The sequence below is a fragment of the Apteryx mantelli genome, chromosome 13 (genome assembly GCF_036417845.1).
Source record: "Apteryx mantelli isolate bAptMan1 chromosome 13, bAptMan1.hap1, whole genome shotgun sequence".
NCBI classification, from domain to species: domain Eukaryota; kingdom Metazoa; phylum Chordata; class Aves; order Apterygiformes; family Apterygidae; genus Apteryx; species Apteryx mantelli.
This window is the reverse complement of record NC_089990.1, coordinates 21,491,155-21,514,113: the sequence shown is the minus strand read 5'-3', so window position 1 is coordinate 21,514,113 and position 22,959 is coordinate 21,491,155. Positions and strand designations below refer to the sequence as shown.

Here is a 22,959-nt window from a genome sequence, read left to right as displayed (position 1 = left end):
TCTGATGTCCAGATGCCCAGATTCGATACCAGCGCCCATAAAAAGGGTCCGAGATGGCTGGGCATAACATGTTGTTCAAATTCACTTCTGTGACCTAGGAAATGGACAACAGATTTATAAATTAGTAACATTTTGTGTTGCACTGATTCAGACACCTAAAATGGTAATTTTCAAATTACCAGAGTAATCAAAAGTGTTTAGCTGGCAATCCTTTGTTCACCATCAGTAGGCCAGCTTTCAGAAGGAAAGCAGATCCGAATGCAGTTGTGCATTTAAGAGATGGATTTATACACGTGCATAGCTGATTTATACAAGGTTTTGCCACTACTTGTGAAACATGAGATACAAATGGCCATTAGGATGTGCAATTAAAAATTTGTATTCAAGTAATTTTATCCATGTGAATCTGAACACTTTGAAAAACTAGTGAGTGTTTTTACTTTGAATGTACCTGCAAACTATCCATGTACTAACGCACATTTACTTACCAATCCCAGAATCTGTAAGATGCTAAAATGATATACGAACATAAGCCCAGTAGACAGAAGAGCCCACCAGAAATTGGAGAGTGGTTCTGGAGTGTAGATGCCTTGAAAAGAAAGGAATACATTAGTATTCAGCTGAATTACTGTGTCCAAACACTCATGGAAAATCCTCTTTTCTCCTCTAGATGTTGGGGTATCTAGTTTTAGCTGATAACCTAGTGACTACTGTTATAGTAATTAATATTTGAGAGCCTTACTTCTTACCTGGAGCATCTGGATCAGTTTCTTCCCTCCTTCTGCTCCAACATTAAAACGTACAGTATATTAGCTCATTAAGCTTGCCTATTTTCCACCAACACCAGTGATTTTCACCTCATTTACCTAATTTTTCCTTCTAACACAGAAGTACTAAATGTATCTAAAATCAGGTTGTTAATCATACTCAGACACCTGCTTGTTATGGGAGCTATGACTTTAGTATGCACAGAACTAAGCCAGGTAGTGGCAATTACTGCGCAGTCCTGTACTGGAGTGTGGCTTGATAGCCATTTCCTATTTTATTGTTGGTTGACATCTATTCAAGTAATTTACACCAATAATGCATAGGAACAGAAAACCTTTATAAAGTAGTCAATCCATCAGTGACAGACCATGCTCTTAAGTGAAAATTGCTGTGGAGATACTCTCAAATATACCCTATAAACAATTTTATGTTCAGTAGATATCACAGATGCTGTAAAGTATTTGTCCCCCTCAAATGAAGCAGCAGGTACCACAGTATTTTGGGCCTCTCCTCCTGAAAATGAGTTTTGGCAATTTAGTGAAAAAAACACAATGTCACATGATCTAGAGTTTACCAAAGAAGTAAGAATACTCTAATAAAAGTACCTTTAGATGCAAGACTATTTTTAGAATTAAATAGTCACACATATAGCGAGAACAGAAACAGCTTACAGAGTTGTCAGTCTTACTAACAGACACGTTAATAAGATGTGGGGAAAATATTACTTTCCTTATGACTTTAATAACCTAGGGACACACACACACAAAAGATGCACACTGTCATGCTGTTCAGACTCTGTAAAAAGTTGTAGACTTTCAGACAACTATAAAAATACACTGTCATTTTTATCTGCCTTTGCCTGCTCTCTGCCCTGTTAGATATTATCAAATGTTGATACGTATATTCATCACTCAAAGGATGCCTTGTGGCAGAGACAGGCATATTCATATTACCCTTCACTAGCTAGCACATTCAGCAATAACCATAAAGATTCAATAGACTTCAGCATAGGCTGTACAAGCCTACTGGGGACTGAGAATAACTATGCACATGTGTAGGTAGCTATGACTACTCACTACACTAAAGCTGGTATGAGTATGCCTATGTACGGTATCTTATGAAGAAAAAGGCAAATAACTCCTTTTCCCTGCTTCACCGCACCACCATTCAGTCATGCATGCTCTGTTTTAAAACCACCAGAGGACTGCTTTCTCCATCCTTATTGCCCTTTTACAATCCTTTCCTGCATTTATTTTTCTGTAATTTTGGCTGTCATGCCAGGTAGCTACAGCAAAATCAATGTAATTTAAAGAGAAATTTCTGAAAGTTACAATATTCTTCCCAAAATTACCTGCACTTTACATTCTAAAGCAGTAGAGCTATCCATTGTCCACTGAAAATAACATAGCGGCTCCGTTCCTAGTCAGGAAAGAGCAAGAAGTTGGTTGTATACTTGAATGACAGTACACGTATGCACCCCATATATCAATCGCTCTCACTGTGACTTTAATAAACAACAACATTATTGTAATTTTACCCAAAATACAATTGCATACCATGTGTTAGTAAGCAAACTGTGATTTGATGCAGCCATGACAAAGAGGAGCAGGGAAGCTACTTTGAAAGCGTAAGGCAGCTTATAAGAATTCTTTTCCAGTGGGCGGATGAAGGTCAGGGAAGTGTCTGAACTACAAGCAAAATCCAAAGTTAAAAGTGAACTTGATATGAATAACGGAGTCCTCTGTAGTTAAAGGGAGAAAATTCAGACTAGTCTAATACTTCTAACATACTTAGCAAGTATGATCTAAGAGCTGGGGGGTATCCTGTTTACAAACCAGTTCAGAAAGCTTTACTTAAATAGCAATGATATTAATTAAACTCTGCTACCTGAAAACATGGGTAAGATGGCAGATACATGATACCACCTGACGTATGGTTTTTCATTATAGATAGTGAGAGAGGAAGCAAGTAGCTTTGGTGTCAGAGCTTAAGCGACCACAGCTCTATTACCAAAGTACCAACTTTAAGTGACCGGGTCAAGCTATACATAAACTTTTGTGCTGCCTCCCCAGCTGTAAAGAAAATGTCATTTGACTTGCAAAGTTTTTAGTGTTGTCTTTGCAGTTTTAGGTGCATTTTTAACCTAGATGCAATATACAAAATAATATTTAAATAAGTTAAGCTATCTAAAACAGCTCCCAGGAACTGGCAGAGTAGTGCTATACCATATTTGTTTTCACATGAACTCACCTGGTTGACATTTACTTATGTTATTTCAGAAGTATTCTATAAAGCCTGAGAACAGATGGTACTAGACTAAAGAGGTAAACATTCAGAAAAGCTAGGATTCAGAGACCTTGATATTTGGGGGACAACTTAGGGGCCTACATTGTTTCACTAGGCAACGTGTAAAACTCTAAAATAGACAAGCGGTCCTAGCTATGAAACAGGCTTGGAGGAAGAAGGCAGTCTTTAAGAGATTAAGTAAATTGCCCAAGATTACAAAGCAGAGCAATGGCATAGTTTGGCTTTGAACCCATGTTTCTCGTATCCAGCTCGAACAATCTAGTCAGAGAATCATGTTTCAGCAGACACTTAGGAGAGCTGTTCAGGTTCTTCCAGCTAAGAATTTTGCACTACTACATCCTCTTTTTTTTCCTTGCAAAATTAAAAAAAAAATAGTTACTCTCACACTCCACAGACTTCTGATCTCACCAAATAATAGAAAATCCCCCTTGCTTGCTAGACTTCACAATCCTGAAAACAATAGTATGATATTCAGTAGTGTCATTATCCAGACATCGAGGGACAAAAAGGAAACAACGACCTCCACACAGAAACATTTCAGAGCGATCTGGATTCCCACATGTGTTTTGGGATACTAATTTTAAATTCATATCTGGGATATTTTGTGAACATTTCTCATTAGATAAATAATCGCTACAGATTCTACCTCTCTGCAATAGTGCTATTCAACAGATGACTGTTTAACAGGCCAGGGTGATCTGCTTTCCTTAGCACACAGTCTGTTAACAATGGCATACAAAAAGGAAAACTGAGATCCAACTGAGAGGTTGTTTGAACGGCCTGTGGTGGGTTTGTCACAAGCTATTTGCTGCTTACATGGGAAATCAATTTCGATATGCAGCGGTGAGCTTCACTATCTCTCTGTTCACTAAGAATCACAGGCAGTTCTTATACGGTATGTTAAGCACATTCAAAAAAATTTAATCCGACTGCCAGTCTGGCACTAATCTCATTCTCAGAAACGCTCATGCCCCAGACAGTTGAGACCATTCCAGATCAGGGTCATCCAAGTAGGCTGTATATTTGCTCTTGTGTTGAAATAGCATGGTAATGGATATTTCAGTTTAAACATTATTATTTCAGTAGCGCTGTTGGGAAGGTCTTAATATGGATTCAGGAGATTTGGGTTCATCATCTGCTTCTGCAATAAGAACTCATGTGACCTTGGACAAGTCAAATAGTTAATTTTGTCATCTAGGCAATGGAAGCGTGGCTTTAAAATCTAAAGATCAACAAGGAACAGAGACTAAATTTCTTTTTTCCCCCATGAAATCTTGTGCTAGTTCTAGTGTCCTTACTAATTTATTTATTTTTATTCAAACTTCTCAAAAAATAGGCTTGTGAAAATCTTTACAGAATTTAACAGAAAATAATACTCTTTTGTATTTCCATCTAAGCATAAGGTAGTAGAAAATTACTCTTCTTTTGATTGCAAGCGGAGATTTATTTTTTTCCCCTGCCCAAAATACAACCAAATTAGTTTACTCTCTCCACAGTGTGGACAACCTGGATTTGAATTGTGAATTTTGCACACCCATTTTAACAAAGGGGATGCTGGAGACTTAGCTCCACCTGCAGTCTAATATGTCTGAACCATACAACGACGCTGTTTGACACTGAAGTGACACTGATACAGAGGCCTCTGATTAAGCATAAAGGATATTCCTGGAACTTCAGGTACATCTGTTCACACATCAGATTGCTCCATATGCTGGAGATCTCAAACTGTAAGAAAGATTATCACCTGAACTCTACTGCTAAGGAGTAGCCACATATTAACTCTTATTCCATACCATTGTGGAATGATACCATTTGCTCACAGCACAAATATGTGGCTGGCATATTTCACTAATAAGAGACAAACAGAATGATCTCTGAATTACTGTACTTCACTTTTTCTTTGGATCATTTTTTACTTCACTTCACTCAATAGTCAAGAACAAAAAGAAGGTTACAAACTTATAGTATAGTAAGCGCAAAGGATTATAAGTGGCTGCTGCTGTAAAACACAAGAGATTCACCAGAATGAAACAGGCTGAGTTTGTTCTGAGCATGTGCTAAATTGTATCCCACTGCTTGGCATCACATCCCTAGGTTGTCAATTGAAGCTACTGAACATCCAGACCATACATTATGAGCTTCTATTTCCTAAATGAAACAGTGTAGCTCTGCTGGACAATGCGGCTGAGGGCACATCAACACTAGAGGGGGACAAAGCATCGCGCTTGAGGAATACGTTCTACATTACCTTCTCGGGGTGATGATTAGAAACTCCCTGTCGGTGCAATGATTTAGGATTCCCACACTTACTGCAATATTACAGTAAAGTGAATGCAAGACAGTAATCCTGTTTGAGCAGACAACAAGCAAGCTAGCCTATTTTACTAATGTGTGCCACTACAAGTCATTAGAGCTTCAGAATTCCAAGAAATTATCTAACTAGCTGATTAATATTTACCTGGGATCTAATGATAAAAAGAGATCTTTTCAGCTCAGTTTAAGGTGCAGTACTTCCCAAGAAACATCCAAGAAGGCAAAAGTCTTGAAAACAACATAAGCCTTTGAGCAAAAGACCATCTTTTTATTCCCCTAATTCAGGGCCTGATGCTGTTATCCAGGATGGAACTCCAACATATCACCAGAAGCTATTAAGTAACAACATACAAAAGAGTAATATATACTTTAAGATAAAGAGCAAAATTTGTGGTAGCCATTAGGCACATCTTGTTCCATTGGGTGGGACAAATTCAACATACAAAGGGCAAAGTGCCAACCTACCTCCTTTCCGCAGCAGATAGATGGGCACAACATAGAGCATCACATGCTGGATGTAGTAAATTTCCATTTCAAATGGGAGCTGAGGAATAAGGAAAATATTTGTAAATATTTTTCATTATTAACACCTGAGTCACAAGGAACCATTTTTAAGAAGGAAAACTGCTCCTCATGCCCCACAAGAATCCCTTCATTTAAGTTCTTCTGTCACCTGTGTATATTAACAAAGTGATGACAGACATTAATGGTCAGTGCTTTGAAAACACAGCCATCTGTACCCATCCCATCCTCCTTGCCGCTAACACAATACAGTGCTTCTAGCAGAGAATTCGCAAAATTAGCCAGCAGCACAATAAAGGAGGAATAACATAAGATAACATAAGCTTGCTCTCTTCCTTTTCCTAGTTAGCATAAATTACCAACAACAATGCAAAAAAGCAAAGTAATCAAACACCCCCCACATGGCAGCAGCCTATTTACAAAAAAAGTTAACTGCTAGCTTGCAAGTGATAGAAGGCTATAAAGCAGGTATTTTAAAATCATTGTAATGAAAAATAAGTTATTGCTGAGAGAGCCTGTGCAAAAATTTTCAAAAGACCTGATTTAGCAAACTGCACACATGTGCAAAACTACTGCGCTTCTCTTAAAACCAATAAAATTCAAAATAGATGAATACCAGTCAATCTTCAAGCTGCAGAAGAATGCATATAAACAAGTTACCTGTTAGCAGATGAGCAATACCTGATTTACCACTAACAACTTTTGAGAAATTACTGTTAGACATTTGTCTGTTTAGTTGAATTCATGTTACCTCTCACAGGAGAGGTCAGACAGACTGTGCTAAAATAATACTGTTCTAAAATTAACCTGAACCAGAGCCCAACTAATTCTAATTCTAGCTCTGTATGAGTTAGAAAAAGTAATACACTATATCTGAAAGTTATTCCCATCTCCTGTAAGTGTTTTTGTCTATATCCATTTGTTACAAATAAAAAAAAAAAAAAGGCTCAAACTAGACCATAACACATTTAAAATTGAACAATGCCAGGAAAAATTCAAATTCAAACTTCAAAATCCAAGTTGTTGTTGCAGTTCACTTAAAAGGCTGAAAAGACATACTTTTCTAATATATTTCAGATGTGAAAATTGGACAATACCCTTACTTGAGTCTGAAATCTCACAGGAATAATGCAAAGCCAAATCATTAGCTTTGGTTTAAACGCAGGCTCATTTTAAATGCTAAAATGCTAAAGTGACTCCGGATGCAAGTACTACTATCGTGGCTTGTCTGTTAAAAAAAAAAAAAAAAAAAAAAAAATCTGCATCAGCAGAAGTCAGAGATTGAAACAGTTCAATTTTCTTCCTAAATAAGTCAATAAAGAGCAGGTAAATACTACAGTGATGTTTTAAAGTCTACATTTTTTTAATCCAATTTTGAATGTAAAAGCTGTTAAACCCAACAGCTGGATTCCATTAGTCCTGGCATCCGCCAGCTGAATACTTTAAACACTATCAGTGTCCTGATTGCAAACTCCAACATGTTAGCTTACTCTCCCAAGAGCTGGCTGAAAGGATCTTCCATACAAGCTGTTGGGTTAATTTGCTCCAAGTATTCTGTATCAAAACATAAAACCAACCAAGATAACAGTATGCAAAAGCAAGAACTTCACAGAAATTCTGAAGTTTCTTCAATATTAATCTTTCTTTTGTCTCCTGTATTACCTGTTGAAAGACACCTAGGGCAAAATAAGGAAATCAAACAAGAAGATTTGAAAAGAGGCTAACGCAGCTTTAGCAATGGAAAAAAATCCCTGTACCTCTCCCAGCTGGAATACGCACACTTCAGAAACAATAGCTCCTAATAGAAACAATACAACACGAGGCACTCAGTCCCTGCCAAGGAGCCTTCTCTAGGATCCTGTGGTTTCATAAGGGCTTCTGCACTCACCAAGTTGTGAGGGTCAGTTACACAAACATCACACTCAGGACACTTCTGAGAACAGAGTAACAGTTATTTTGCCGCAGTAGTGTTGACAGTAATTTTTTGTGTAAAACAAAATAACATTTTTTTGCTGTGAAAGATTGATTGTTCTGAAGCCCGGCTAATTATGCAAGTGCATTTCCTGGTATGGAACTGACAACGCAGACTTCTCTGTACAGCCAGGCACTCAAGCTGTACAGCCAGGCTACAATAAAGAGAAAAGAACAAACACAAAAGATTAACTATAAAGTTGTACAGAACAACTGACTCATCTGGCTCTAAAGGTCTGGTGTGTAAATTGTTTTATCAATAAACACTCATTCACAGATAGCAGATAGGTATCTTGAATGTGCAACAAGAATTTGCAAGTGGAGACAACATAGAAAGGATCACCCATCAATCCAGGATTTTAAAAACCTCTTCATGAAAACAAATCAGCAGTTTAGAATGTGATCAAGTTTGAGATATCCAAAAATCAAAGCAACACTTATTCACAGAACACAAAGGAGCTCAGAATACTGCCTCCTGAGTTAATTCATCATCAATTCATTTGATGGTATGCAGCTGCAAAGGCCATGAGGATCTAAATCCAGACTCCAACAAACTAAAGTAGACCCTTGCCACAGGCCCCAACAGACGTGTCTTCTCCCATCAGATGCCTTTGGTGGAACACAGCAGCCACTCTCAAGAGCAACAAGTAATTCCCTAGTAACAGACCAATGTCTTGATGGTGTATTTCTTTATCCACACCTGTCCCCACATTCAGAAACACTGAATGTTCATTACCAAGATGGACCACTCTGAACTCTGTATATTAATTTTCAATCTGTTTGCTGACTGTTTGCCCTAAACTCCTCTCTCCCTCGCAGGCTGCTAGCGTCACCCTTCCTGCATTTCACCTTGTTTCCCTTCTCAGGGCATTAAAACAAATAAAGGTACAAGACAAAATGACAAATTATCCATTTCTTCTACTAACTCATATTCTAGGCTCTTAACAGTCTAAATGAACACAGAGTACAGGCTGCCCTGTTACTCAAGATAATAGGTTCTTTTCCTTTAAAGGTTCCTACTCGAAGAAAAATCTGTTCATTGTCCAGTCACTGGTTTTAACATTGGTATAAAATCGTGCTATGTTCAAAACACAACCTAATACTGACATACACAATTCTTCAAACATGCATACAAAATCCAGAGTACTATGTTAGCATATTTTGAAATAAACATTCAGACTATTCAGTTTTTACATTTTCTGATGAAATTTTTGTTAGAAGATATATATGGTGTTTTGTTTTTCCAGGAAGAGTTCAGCTCAAAGTAGCCACATCTGCTGCTTGCCCCCACATCAGCCCAGTATGGTGCAGATTCAAAAGTGCCACATTCCCAGGAGACTTGCTAAGGGCTCACTGGAGACGTACCAAGAATAAATAGTGAGCAGGCAGTAAGTTTTCATCCCAGGAACAGGTAAGTTACGTTCAGTGGTCTAGCTAAACTCTTAGCAGCCACTTCTATTGCTTGTGAGACTGCAGAAAAGAGAAACTATGTGATGAAGGATTAGAACTCGCCTCTGTCTTTTATCTGAGCAAGAAAAGTCACAGCCATCAACAGCAGTCCTCTGAGCACGTAACGGATGCCCTAACTTAAACCAGCTATTGCCCTAAGGAAACAATTAGGTCTTTCCATTGACTGCACTAAGATTTAGAAAAAGCTCTTCAAAACTATAGGCTTCTGGGCTGAACTGTATTCGAAGTGCTGATATTTAGATGCGAGTTCCTCCCTGCCCTGCAAAGCGTGGCAACTAGTGTAAAACCACTTCAACTCAGCAGTTGGTTTTCAGTGGAATAGGAGGTTGCTACTTTGCTCTATTTTCTGAAAGCAGTACTCCTCCCTCTGTTAATTATTTATTCCTTGGTTTTATATTTGCAACAACAGCTCAAGCACCATGTTGTGCAAGAACTCTCCCTCCACCATCCCCTACAAAGACTGCAGGGTATGACAGAAAAAGGGACAAAAGTAATTCAGCTCTGCCCTTTTCTATAGCACACCCAGCAGGAAGGCTAGGTGTCTGCATCAACTGGCATTCTGTACCAGTAGCTTTCCTAGACACAGTCAGTAACCCAGATTCATAACTTATAATTAAGGACTAGTTTCCTAGACAGGGTCAGTAATCCACAAATAAACCACAAGCAGATTTTTTAATTTAACCTGAAAAGCAAACCACAGTATTAGGGGCTGTGTGTGTGTGTGTGTGTGTGTGTAGCTGTACAATGCAGAAATCATGGGGCAAACAGCTACTAGGCCCATGTAACAGATGTTGGTTACTTCTCAACATACTCAGGATAGCAAATAACTTACTTGGCAGAGGAGAGACAGCTGCCAGAGAAGTTTAGGAGAATGGTCTAAGGACAGACGTGGAAGTCTTTAAAAAGAAAAAAAAAAATCCAAAACAAAAACACAAGCGGCCTTCAGAAAACAGATTATTTCCAGTCCTGCTAGGACTCATTTCTCAAGCAGACATCCAAACTGGCAAGTAGCCAAGAAGGTGACCAGGGCTCAAGTTACTGTTACACTATTCAGCCAATTTACAGCTCAGGCACCAGTTTGCCCACCTGGCATAGATCAGATAAGGGATTCCCACATACCTGAATGAGGCAAAAATAAAGATATGCTAATGTTGGCATTAATGTCAACAGCAAAGCCACTTAAAATAAGTGAGTAACAGGGCTGTAGCTAAGTATCAGGCACCCATCTGTGTGACATCTGTGCTAAGGTCTAAACCAGTTTCCCCAGATTTTATTTGCAACAATTCCTTTTCTGATATTTTAGGGGCAGCTTGTTGCATTCAGATTTCCTGCCATACACCTGTTTGTCTGTAACTGATACAAATACATATTGATGAGTGTCATCCCTCCCACCCAAAAAACCCTAATCTCAATTTCAAGTAGGCATCTGCCATCATCTACACAATCCAGTCAGTAGAGAGAATTATAATATAATCCCTTAAGGTAGCATTAATTGATCAGTTCTATCCAGTTTTATCTAGTTCTCATTTTCAATTAATCCTGTGAGGGTGGGCATATATACACAGAGGGAGAGAATCAGAATCTGCATCTGCTACCAAAGGGAAGTGTTAGCATGCACAAGCACAGTCATGAGATTTATAAAGAGAATCTGTTTGTGCTGAAGATTAGTAGAGTTAAGACATGGTGGAACACAGGACTAGGAATAACACCTTGCTACAGGGATGGAGGGGATCAGAAACATAACAAAACAAGAACAACAACTATATTTTTACTAGTATACAAATGCCAGAAAATCCAGCTAGGGCAAACCCCCAGGATTCCAACTCATGACATACCCAAACGCTGCTAACTTGAGAGGGAATTTTTTTCTTGGCCTGTCACTACAGAGGATGAAGCTGACCAAGAAAGTTAGGAAAATGCAGTTGTTCAATGCACTGCTGAGCTCAACGGTATGCGTTTATTTTAACTTTTATTAGTGTTTTCCTTATTTGACCAGTGCTAGATTTGATGTTTATTGTATCTCATAAAAAGGCATCACAGGCATCACTCAATTTGATTGTACAAACCAGCTTACATGTAATGACTCTAGGGACACAATCAGGCATCTGCAGAATTGAGTCCAAGATAGAAGATGTCAGTTTGGTACAATCTCTCAAGGTGATGGGAAGCAACAGTCTCCTGTTTCCTTGATCTCACTGATCTCAGAACTCTCTCCCACCTACCTGCCCATAAGCATGATCTCCCTCCCCCACTTTTAAATGAGTAGTTGGGTCAGGTGTCCAGCTTCTCATGCTCTTACTTTCTGCCAGACACTATCTATTACAACTCTTTACAGATGTAACTAGCTATACAAATTTTTTATATGAACCATGTATACAGTAAAATATATGTCTTAAAATATCACAAAACTGAAATAAAAAGTTGAGGCATAAAATGATGACCATTCCTGACTGAGTCAAAAGCTTTTCAGGAAGGCATTACAAATCAGAGCAGAGGAGCAGAGAGCATGGACAAATTTATTGCACTTTTTTTGGAACTTCCTACTAAGTGTTAAGAGTTATTCAGTGCTTTCAGGAAAATGTCATTGTAGACAATTGCAATGACAGTTATAGAGCAGAATGCATGTCTACCAAGAGATAATTTGGGCCAAAGCTGCAGTGCTATAAAACATCACCCATATTATCTTGTGCCAGAAGACACACAGAAAAGAGACCGGCCTAGCAAGCAGCTGTTAAGCCAAAAATATCTTAGAGCTGTATTTATTCCAAAAATATTTTCTCTTGGACATAGTCCTTTGGCTCCTCTACCTCTAGTTAAGGGCAGAATTTTATATAAGTAGTCTGTATTTTTCCTGTTCAATCACTACTGCCCAAATATAAATGAGATCTACTATAATATCAGAGAAAATACAAGCTAATGATTTATTAAAATATTTCAACATTAGTATTTTAACCTTAAAAGGTTACTCCTAAAAATCCGATAGAAATCAGAAAGCTACCTAATTTGAAATATGAAATGAGAAGTATTCTATTATCAAGAAATCATATTTGAATTTTTCATTTAATGCCCTTTCTATTCAGCAGTAACTAGTTTTAGTAAAAACAATTGCAAACTGAAAATAAGCATTTCTAGTATGAAAAAGAATATGTGTAGTTACCAGATTAGGAAGGACAACCTAAATCTTGAAGAAACTCTAGGCTTACGCTACTGAATACACTGAAATCTGAGAATGATGATCAAGCCTTCTGTGCATGTGTGTCTTATGCTATATGGAAGATTATTTCTAACGTGCAAAAGCCTACAGATGAATGCCATTAATATCCTTTCTCTGGTAACTAAACCATGTCTCAGTGCAAAGTTTCATAGTCTTAAAGAAGGGAAGGAAGAGACCATGTACAAATCCATAATAAAATTTTCAGTTTTCAAGTCTCCTAGCTACCAGTGTGGCCAATCAACATATCATCCATAAAATTCAATATGGAAGCAGATTTTTATACTTAATCCTACTAAGACTGTCAGGATTTGCAAATGGACAACCACTTGTAAGATCTGCAATGGCAACTTCAGACTCCAGTAATACAGATAAGTAATAATCTTGCTAATAATATAATTAATTCATATGCTATACAGATACAGATATGAACATTTTATCCAGACACCATATATATGTAAGCAGGTAAATTTAAGAGTGAACACTATCTTAGAAGAAACATTTAAATAACTGCAACAAAAAAAATTCTTGCAAAGAAGTCAAAGGTATCTTTACTTGAAAAAAAATGAGCAAGCATGTGTACATACATACATACGTACCCATATGTGCATGCATAACAGCTCTTAAAAATAATCCTTAGAAATATTTTATCTGGCTCAGATTCAGGACAACTTTTCTTAGCATTAATTCTTGATAGGTTTGAGTATTACTAAGGACACCAACAGGCTAATTTTTCTTCCAGAAGACAGGAATTTTGTGGCAGTTTTGAAAACTTGGATGAAGAAACCCTGCTGTGCCTAATTTGGGGGGAGAGCAGGTGACAGACACCAACAACACTGGGCATTTTCCAGGCCTGAGGAATCTCCCATACTCACGTGTACCCATTTCTAGTTGTTTTAGTCTCCCACTACAGCATTTTAACCATGGGCCACATGCTCTCCTTGAAGCTGCTTTCAAAGCCATCATGTTCACTGTCAGTTTAAAGATCAAGGTGGAACCGACAAAGAACTTTGTTCTACACTTCCACTCTCCACGTTATTAACTCTCCACATTGATTTATAAGCACAATCACAAAAAATTCCAAGACTAGTATTTTGGATCCATTCTAGTGACCTGTACCAGGAATTTACAGGCTGGTAAAGTGGACTGTGAATTTTCCTAAAACCAAATATATTTACTTAGCATTTACTTTGATCATAGGAGGGCTGTTGTGTGACTTCACTCAGGAAAAAAGCTTATTGATTGAGGTAAATAACTTGAAGCAAAAAATCTAATTCAAACTATAATCTGTAGGACTAATAGCTCCCACCAGGCTGAAATAAAGACCATATCTATAGCATATTTAAAGGCTTAAATGATGCTGACAGGCATACATCTACTAACAATCTAGCCTGCTTCAGTACCAATAATATCAAAACTTTGGCAGCAGAGATTTCAGCACCAACTATACAACTCGAACCCTGAATACGCCCTTGTATTAGCAGCCTACACAAACTGCATTGCCACATCTTCACTGGTCTTGCTTGCCAAAGTTTCCTAGATTAAACCTACCCTGGTTACGATATGATGCTACGGCTACATTCCTGAATGCGCTGCTGCCACCCTACAAAAGAGCTTAGACTTTTGAATTAACCTAATCATGTGAAAGATATAAACTACTTTTTTTCATTAACTTTTTTTCCCCCATAATCAATTTACCCTGTAAAACACAAGGACAAAAGGTAGGGCAGTGTAGCAACCGACCTCCAAAAGAAGTCACGCTTGACAGCTCCATCTCACAACTTAGCCATTCTACAGTCTAACCTTCTATAAATAAAATTTAAGTATAAAAAGTTTTACATGCATCTGCTTGAAAAGAAACTAGTTCTTCAGTTTCAGGCTTTCAATACCGTTGTCTCAAACACCGTCAAAATACTTACAAATAAAAAATTGCATTTCAGAAAGCAGTTTGTTTGCTCCAGCAATGTAGAAGAAACACCTTTTAGATAGCTTTACAAAAAGGACTGGGATGAAGAAAGGCAGCTACTTGCAAGTGTTAGTAATCTGACTACCATATTCAAAATGGCAAGTTCTTCATAGTAAAAGAAGCAACTCAGTGATAATCTAGTACTTCAGAAAGATCTTAGCAAAAGAGCTAACTTACCTGCTTTGAGTGAAACACTCTCATCCCATCATTTTCTCAGTATCTCTTCAATACACAAATCCAGCAGGTATTTATAGATCACTCAGATTCATTATGCAAATAGTATGTATCCTGCTGAATTTAATTAAGAGGGAGGAAATATTTGCAGAAACAAAGATATGGGAATAAAGAAGTTTTCCATGGCCAGTGAATTTACATGCAGCAAGAAATTTTAACTGTCAGAACTTGCTTAGTATTTTAGAAGTATACCTCCTAAACCAAATCTGTGTCATTTAGCCACCTCTAAAGACAGCTCAAGCAAGGGTCAAGCACGTTTCTAGAGAAAGCATTGTAGAAACACACACAAGAGAAGGAAAGGTATAGTACACTCACCAGACGCGTGTTAACAACAGGAAACAGCAATGCCAAGAGGGCCCCATTTAACATATGCATCTGTAACCTTAGAAGAGAGGTGAGACATTATTTTCACAGATTGGAAATGAAATGCAAATTTTTTTATGTAGTATGTCATATGTATATGTTATGTATAGTTATGTAGTATTTTATGTAGTATGTCTTTCATAAATGGTAGCAAGAGATTTGAGAAAATTCTGCTGGCTTGAATTTGAATAAAGCCACTGTTAACTGCAATAACCAGGATAAAAACTCTCTTTAAATAAACATTTAAATAATTTCCTGAAGTAGGACTGCTTTCTATAATGAACTTTGGATTCCTGGAAGGTTTGGACTGCCTGTTCATATTAATCCTGTTCATGGTCCAGGCTGCTAAATGGTTGAAATTGTGCTGTTCATTTTGCTTTCAGAGCTTAAAATAGATATTTGATGAAGTTTTTACTTCCATCCAACTCCATAAACGTACGTGACATCAAACTAAAGCTTCAGGAATTTGGAAGAAGTCTGATTTTTGAGTCACTTAAATAAAAGAAGAATTATATTTGTCAAGATGCAACAGTGAATCTCAAGAGAAGAATAGGGAAAGAAAGTAGTATTTAACTTACAGTGCTGTATTTCGTACAGCTTTCAGTTCTCTCTCCCTGAACCACTGTTGCATCAGGTGCACACAGAAGTAAGGTCAGAACTGTTTAAGTTTACTTTATATAAGAGATAAAGTAAGGCATAAAATTCATTATACAACCGCTGCCTGTCATAAACTCTATTAAAAATTACAAAGTTTGTAAGTAACTTGAGGGGGGGGAAAAAAAAAAAAAAAAGAAAAAAGGTATTACAATTCCAAAACAGTTCTTCAAATGTCATTTATACGTCAGGACCTCAGAAAACAGAAAGGCTCATTCTGAAGAAGAACAAATACTGCAGCCTCTGCCCTGCAACCAGTCCTTTGCAAATGCATAGTAAATCCAGGATTTCCTAGACACCAGACTTACTTTGCACGCTCTCTGAGATGAAGAGGCACTAGTACTGTATCTCTGTATTCAGCCTACTCCCTGCCCAAATAAGGAGCAGCAGGGAAAAGTTGCAGCCAGACAGTAGCACCTCCAAAACAATTCATGAGGCATGCCCCCAGCATCATATTTTCCAGTCACTGCCTAGACTAAGACAAGAAAGAGCCGAGTGAACTGTCATGGTGGCAACTACAGCCATTCCTGATCATCATTCTGTCTGGGAAGTCCCATGACCCTCCCCACAACATGACTAGTGGTACCCCTATCATGCAATGCACGTGAGAGAGGGCCTCTGAGAACAAGAACTCTAAGACCCTATAGGCACAAACCTATTAAAAGTATGGGCTGTTTACTGGACTCTACTGCACTAGTCCATTAGACCACTTCCTAAAACTAGTAACGATAAGCAATATTATAGAAAAGATTGCACACATTTGAGAAATAGCCAAATCAGTAAGAATTTGCTTTAACTATTTAACTTATCTCCACATTTTAAAAAATAGACCCATACTGTACATATGGCCTTCCATAAAGATCAGCTACTAGTTTTTAGTGAAGATAATCAGAAAGTACAAGGCACATGACATAAATTAAACAAGCCCATAGGTTAATCTGTAGAAGGACACCTGTGCTCTCATCAATTAATGGATGTTGTTAGTGAGACCAAAGCCACCACCAGTACAAAAGAAACAAGGGTAAGTGGACTCAGCACCCACAATTGAAGCCATGATCCTTTTCAAGGTCTCATCTTTCAGTCCAATCAGTATGTCATTCTAACTAAGGGCTGGATGCATATCTTAATATTTTATGACTTAAGCCATGATCAACTTCTAAAGCACATCATGCAAGTAGACAGAAATGTAGCAAGGACAAGGCATTACCTGAAAAGAATCATTGCAACCCGGCACGGAGGACAGGCAAGAAGAAAAATCTGAAACATTAAGAAAAAAAAAAAAAGAAAGAAAGAAATTAATGATACAATCTTATTTAAACTCTATTTTGTACATCTTTCTTCCCCAGTTTTGTATGTCACAGATCATTTCTAACTAGAAGGACTGTTTTACAGCAGAGCTGGAAAAGACTAAAAATCATGAATAAATTAAAAAGTCTAACATTACCTACATATACAAGGATTTAAGCAGTATGAGCAGCATCTAGGATTCAGCTTCTGCCAGTTCCTAAGAAGCAAGTCAAACTCTAGTCCATTTGAAATTCTGTCATTATTAAATATTTATATATATATTTAGATATAGATATATCTAACTCTCTCTCAGGGCTTTTTGTAAAGCAGATTACTGTATTACCAATCACTTAGATCTTCAAGAGCTGGGTCCTGCACTGCTGAAGCAAAGGAGAGCTTTGTCATCATAAATGCTTGGTATTCAGCACAGCAGGGACCTTATCATGACCGGAGGATATCTCAGTATCTGTTCTATGGATAACCTTAGTAGTCATCTTTAAATATGCCTGTTGCCTTATTTCCATAGAGTATTTTTGAAGTACTGTTTAAATTTCACCAGTAATTAACTAGCTATTTCCTAAGATGAAAAGTAACATAATGCAGTGTGAGCAGCATATATTTGTTTCTTTTTATAGGCCAGACTCCTGTCATAAATACAACCTGGTTTAAATCTTTATGTAATAAAATATTGTTGATCAGCAACAGTCTCCCATCCAACTTTCAAGGATAACCGTCATCCTTTGATACTGTTGTCCAAACCTCTCACAGCAACTTAAAACACTTCATATCAGCAAGTTTTACTCAGAATACAAAGAAAAAAAATGTGCAAGTGTTCAGTGCTAAATCCTCCCCCCCCTCCCCCTGCCATTTTTCTTTAATATTGCCCACTACTGGGAGGAAGGGGTGGGGGGGGAAATCCTACCTAGTTTAGTCTGCTCTGTGAGAGAAAGTATTTCAGTGAAAAATGGATCATGCTTTTTTCTTTGTTTCTAAAATAAGTGCACAATAGATTATTTCATTGTCAAGCTACTAGTCAAATCATTAAATCCCTTCAAGTGAGAATATTTGAAGAACATATCTGCTTTGGGGACAAGTTGGATAAATTCAACAAACATATTTCTTTGAAGTGCTACAGGGCGTACCTGGCCAGGTAAATGATAGATGTTCAAATTAATTACTATCAGGTCATGTACTTGCTACAGCAACAATAGAAAGGTTGAAGCCTGGATCATTCTATTCAGCCCTTGTGTCTAAAAGGGCCTGTTATTACCATATGAATAAATGTGCACATTTCAAATATTTTATTTCCAGTGCAGGTTCCTAATATACAGCCATTTATTTCTCTAATCAACTTGTATGTTTTAATTCAAGTCCATCAGTCTCAATAACAGTTTAGAATGTACACACACTCACAGGAAAAAAAAAATCTTTTTCCTTAGTCGTACAGAACTCTACAGTCTTCTATTTAAAAAGCAAGGCATTTCAACTCATCAAGGAAGGTTAAAGAGTAAGCGAACACAATGGATGCATGATGACAATCTGCTAGTTGAGGCTTTCTTTGCAAAGGCAAAAAAAAAAGTATATACCACAAAATCTTATGTGAGGTCTATATACCACCTTACACATTAAGGCCCCTATGGCTTCTGGGAAAAGTGTCCAACACTTACTAATTACATTTCATTATTCCATCATTTGATATTTTTGCAACAGACTGTCTACTAACTAGACTAAAGTTCCTTCAGCTGTGGAGTATATCCCTTCTGTGGTGGACCATAAAATTTTCCCTTCTGTGGGGACCATAAAAGTTTTCTACAGGTCTTTTATAATACCTAGTTTTTCCCATGCTCTTTGTATATATTAGTCAAACTTTTTAAACATTTCATGAGATAAGGCACTTAGAGTCCTACTAGTTTATTTGAAGCTTTAAATTCAGGTATCTTATGATTTCCTTACATTCATAAGTATGACAGAAGAGAGGTGTTACATTAGAAGCATTGTTCATACTTAAATGAAGAAAATTCTACTCCTCCAGTACGTATTTTATTTTTTTCTTTTTATTTCCTACATCTTAAAAAATATTTTTTTTTTCTCTGTGTACACAAAATAATCAAAACAGAAATGTGTCTTAATCACACCAGTCATTTATTTTTCTGACTGCAGAGCACTCCAATTACTGAACAGCAGAGGAAAAACTAGAGTACAACTCTATGTACCAGCTGAATCTTAATGTACCAGCTGAATCTCACCATTGTGGTGAAACAATGCAAGTATTTTAAAAGTATGGTCGTAATAGTTACAAAGATTGAGACGAACACATCAACCTAATCAAAAATACTTTACTGCCTCAGAGACAGGCAAAAAAGAGAAAAGGATTCACAGCTGCTCATTTTCAGGTCAGCTCTACAGCAACACACACAGTTTCAGGATTTGTGATGGCAAAAGAAATATTTAGTATTTTGAGCGTACAAGTCCCTCTGTTATGAGGGATCTTTCAGAAAAATGTGTTTGACTTTCATTTTTGGAAAGGATAGCAGGGAATTTAACTAGAATGTTTATGTTAAAACTTAAAGACAGTGGAATAGATCTTCAAATGTTTCAGCTTTAGCAATTTAATATCAAGCACTCTCTCTCTAAATACCTACTTTCCATGATAAATAAACCTCACAACCTCTTAAAAGGAATGCTTTACAGACCCCTTGTATCAGATTTACAAAAGATTATTTCACAGAGTACATTTAAACATTAGAGAGCATTATCATTCAGCTCACATAGTAATTAGCAGCCTGAAAATATCTCGTTCACAGCAGACACTCATAAGCTCTAACATACTGAGTGTTCACATACTCATCCCATAATAATATTACATTTCACTTTCATACTGGAAACACCATCCTTAGCCTTTAGGTAGAAAACAGCCAAGTCTTATAAACTGAACAATATCATATTAAGTTAGTGACATGGCTGTGAAGAGTACCCAGCTTCTGTTTTCCTGGTGAAACTCTGAAGGTTTTACTTGCTCAGACTAGCAGAGACAATAGCCCCCATCCTAGCTGATACGTTGCAGACACAAGACAACATCTATTTTAAAGTACACTGAAGGAGGCTCTTCCACACACGTTTCTATCTGATCATCGTTGCATACATTCAAGGCAGAATAGCTAAACTTTCAATTTAGAAAAAAGCTAAGAAACAACCTCAATATCCCTCCTCATTTTGCCAGATGTGTTACCCATTACATTTTCGCATGTTACAAAGGAAAAGAAGGACAAAAGAATTAACTGGAAGCCCAAAATGTACAAAGTAACATTTTAGAGAGGAAAAATAAGCTATAAAACATCCATTGTTTGACATGCTGAATTCTGGGCACAGTTCTAGTCATTCCCTTCCCTCTCACTTCTATACACACACCACTGAAAATACAGCAGATTTGGGAAAGGGTTACAGAAGTCAACAAGAATGATCAAAATATATTGAATAGCTTCTATAGATGGATCAACTTAACACATCAAGAATCTTCAACCTGAAAAAGATTTTGGGTGATGGGAGTGAGAGAAAGAGAAGATACAAAATCATGTGTGGTCTTAGGACTTGTTATCTGCGCGTTTCCTTAATGTGGGCACAGCACTGCGAGTGAGGATGCTTGAGAGACAGAAAGCAGCGTTTCAATCTTTCACCAGCACAGGATCAGGAGATTCTGAGATTCTTTTCAAGTAATAAACTACAAAGAAATTCAAAACACTGGTAAATCTGCAAATTGAAGTTCACTTCAAGCCTGAGGACCCAGAATAAAACAGAAGTCAGAAAGCCAGTCAAATTCCTAGTTGCTCTGCAAGACCATAAATATCGTCCATCCCCATGGGAAATATTTCTGGCATGAAGAACTGCACGACCAGCACTCCCTCTGCACAAGCCCAAATACAAAGGTCACACCAGAACACATGATGGGTCAGCAGGGCTGTTATAAGTTGTAGACTGTAAGGAAGAGGATTGCACTGCCTAACTATTCGTCTACTGAGAGGAGACCTGAAAGAGACTAAACTCATGGTTGCATTGAACCAACCCAAGAATCAGCCTATTCCACATTCCATTTCTTGAGCCATGCACCAAGAAAGAGGAGAAAGCTCCAAGTGATATCTGTAGGTCTGGGACAGACTGCAAAGAAGGAAAAGGATATTTTCCCCCCTGCAGTAATATGCTTAAAAATTTTCTAGAGTGAACATGTACGTGATCCAGTCATTCAGTATTTGATGGAGTTTCCAAGAAATACCATGTCTGAGTTCCTTAAACATCAGAGATCATTATTTTCTTAAATCTAATTTATTAGTCATCTGCATTACTGTGGTAGGTAGTAGAGCCTGTATGTAAAAGGACTATTCTGAAGACCATATCAAGATAATATTGCATGAGTTCATTCAGGAAAACTCCTGTAATCACAAACAGGATCACGTGAGAGACTACAGAGCTGCACAGGGATCAAAAGATAGAAACATCATGACCTAGAGCAAAACGTTTCTTCGTTTGGACTTAGATGCACTGTTCTCTCTACGAAGTAAACAGAGCAAAGTCTATAAGGATTCACACCACTGTTAAGTGAGGTCAATGGAACATTTCTTTCCCTTGTGTATCAATCCTCTCCTCCCATGCAAAAAGCACAGAGAGATGAAAGGCAGTCTTCACTATTCCTATGGTAATGTATGAGAGGAGGCATTCTGTAGGACTTCAAAATTACTTTCAACTCTTCATTTGTCAACTAATCCAAAAGGAATATTTTGCAAAGTATGCCTTCCCTACCTTTAATTTCCTGGCAGCATTGACAAGATAGCGATATGTAGCTATCACAAAGTATTCCATTTGCCCTCCACAAATTCCTGTTAAGTTCCTTCCCTTTTAATCACTGGAAGCAAGCATAACCACTCAAAGGAAATAAGGAACTGGGAAAAACAGGTATTTTGTTTTATAAATTCATTTTTAGAAGTCAGAATTTACAAAAAAATTACTCCTTGACATTGCAATAATATCTCTAGGTAGAAGTCAAAAATAACATTCATGGAAAAAAGGCTAGATATCCACTGAAATAAAGTGGTATTTTGCAGCAGGTTTAGGGGCTTTGATTGATTCTATCAGTTTTCCTAGGGGCAAAAATATTAAAATACATCCACATCTCAGAAGTGTGAAAAAAAAATCTAATATTGGAACAAACACCTAAAATTCACAGAAGACTGCAACTTTATGAAACCACAATGAACTATGTTAACATTAACCTGATGGCTCACTTAATACGAACTAATTTTCTAATCTGCATGCACTATGGTAACCCCTAATAGTATTTTCACTTCTTGCACTTTAAAGCATTACTTATGCTGCAATTATCAGATCAATTTTGAGATATCAGAGGTTTCCATTATTTGATTTTTCCAGTTCATACAGAAATAATTTTATTCAAACAATCTTTCACAGTTTGCAAATCTAGACTTCAGCAATGCACAAGCGCACCAGTATGAGTTAGAAAGAGGTGAAGAACACAGTCAGACACACCTAGTTTTCTATTTTCCATTTAACTGTATTGCCAGATTGGACATGGTAAGAAAGGAAAGGAATTGGGGGGGGGGGGAGGTTGTTTGTTTGTTTGTTTTTTAATCCAGCGGTGCCTCTTCAGTACATTTGCTATGAATCACTTTTGGTGGAGGGAAAAAAAAAAGGCCATGATGCAAGCAGATTTTCCTAAATCAGCATTATTACAACCCCAGCATACTCAGATGTTGAGAGAAACTCAAACTTCAAGATGTAAATGTCCCAATATGTTGCCGGGCTACTACCTAGAGTAGCTAAAATTTACTACATTAGGAAGATTGCTCGCATTTTCCCCAGCCTGCCATTCTAAGGCATGACTAGC

The 22,959-nt window shown here is 37.4% G+C and overlaps 1 protein-coding gene across 1 annotated transcript in view; it reads right to left on the bottom strand.

Moving 5' to 3' along the window:
* TMEM164 (transmembrane protein 164) overlaps positions 1 to 22,959 on the bottom strand; it is a 38,473-nt gene that overhangs the window by 1,860 nt on the left and 13,654 nt on the right. Inside the window, exons 3-7 of the mRNA XM_067303982.1 lie at positions 16,987 to 17,036; positions 15,078 to 15,144; positions 5,854 to 5,932; positions 489 to 589; positions 1 to 94 (exon numbers count right to left, since the gene is read on the bottom strand). The exon at positions 1 to 94 is cut by the window's left edge and continues 1,860 nt beyond it. Of these exons, the coding sequence (XP_067160083.1) occupies positions 1 to 94; positions 489 to 589; positions 5,854 to 5,932; positions 15,078 to 15,144; positions 16,987 to 17,036 (391 nt within the window). The remainder of the gene's footprint in view (positions 95 to 488; positions 590 to 5,853; positions 5,933 to 15,077; positions 15,145 to 16,986; positions 17,037 to 22,959) is intronic.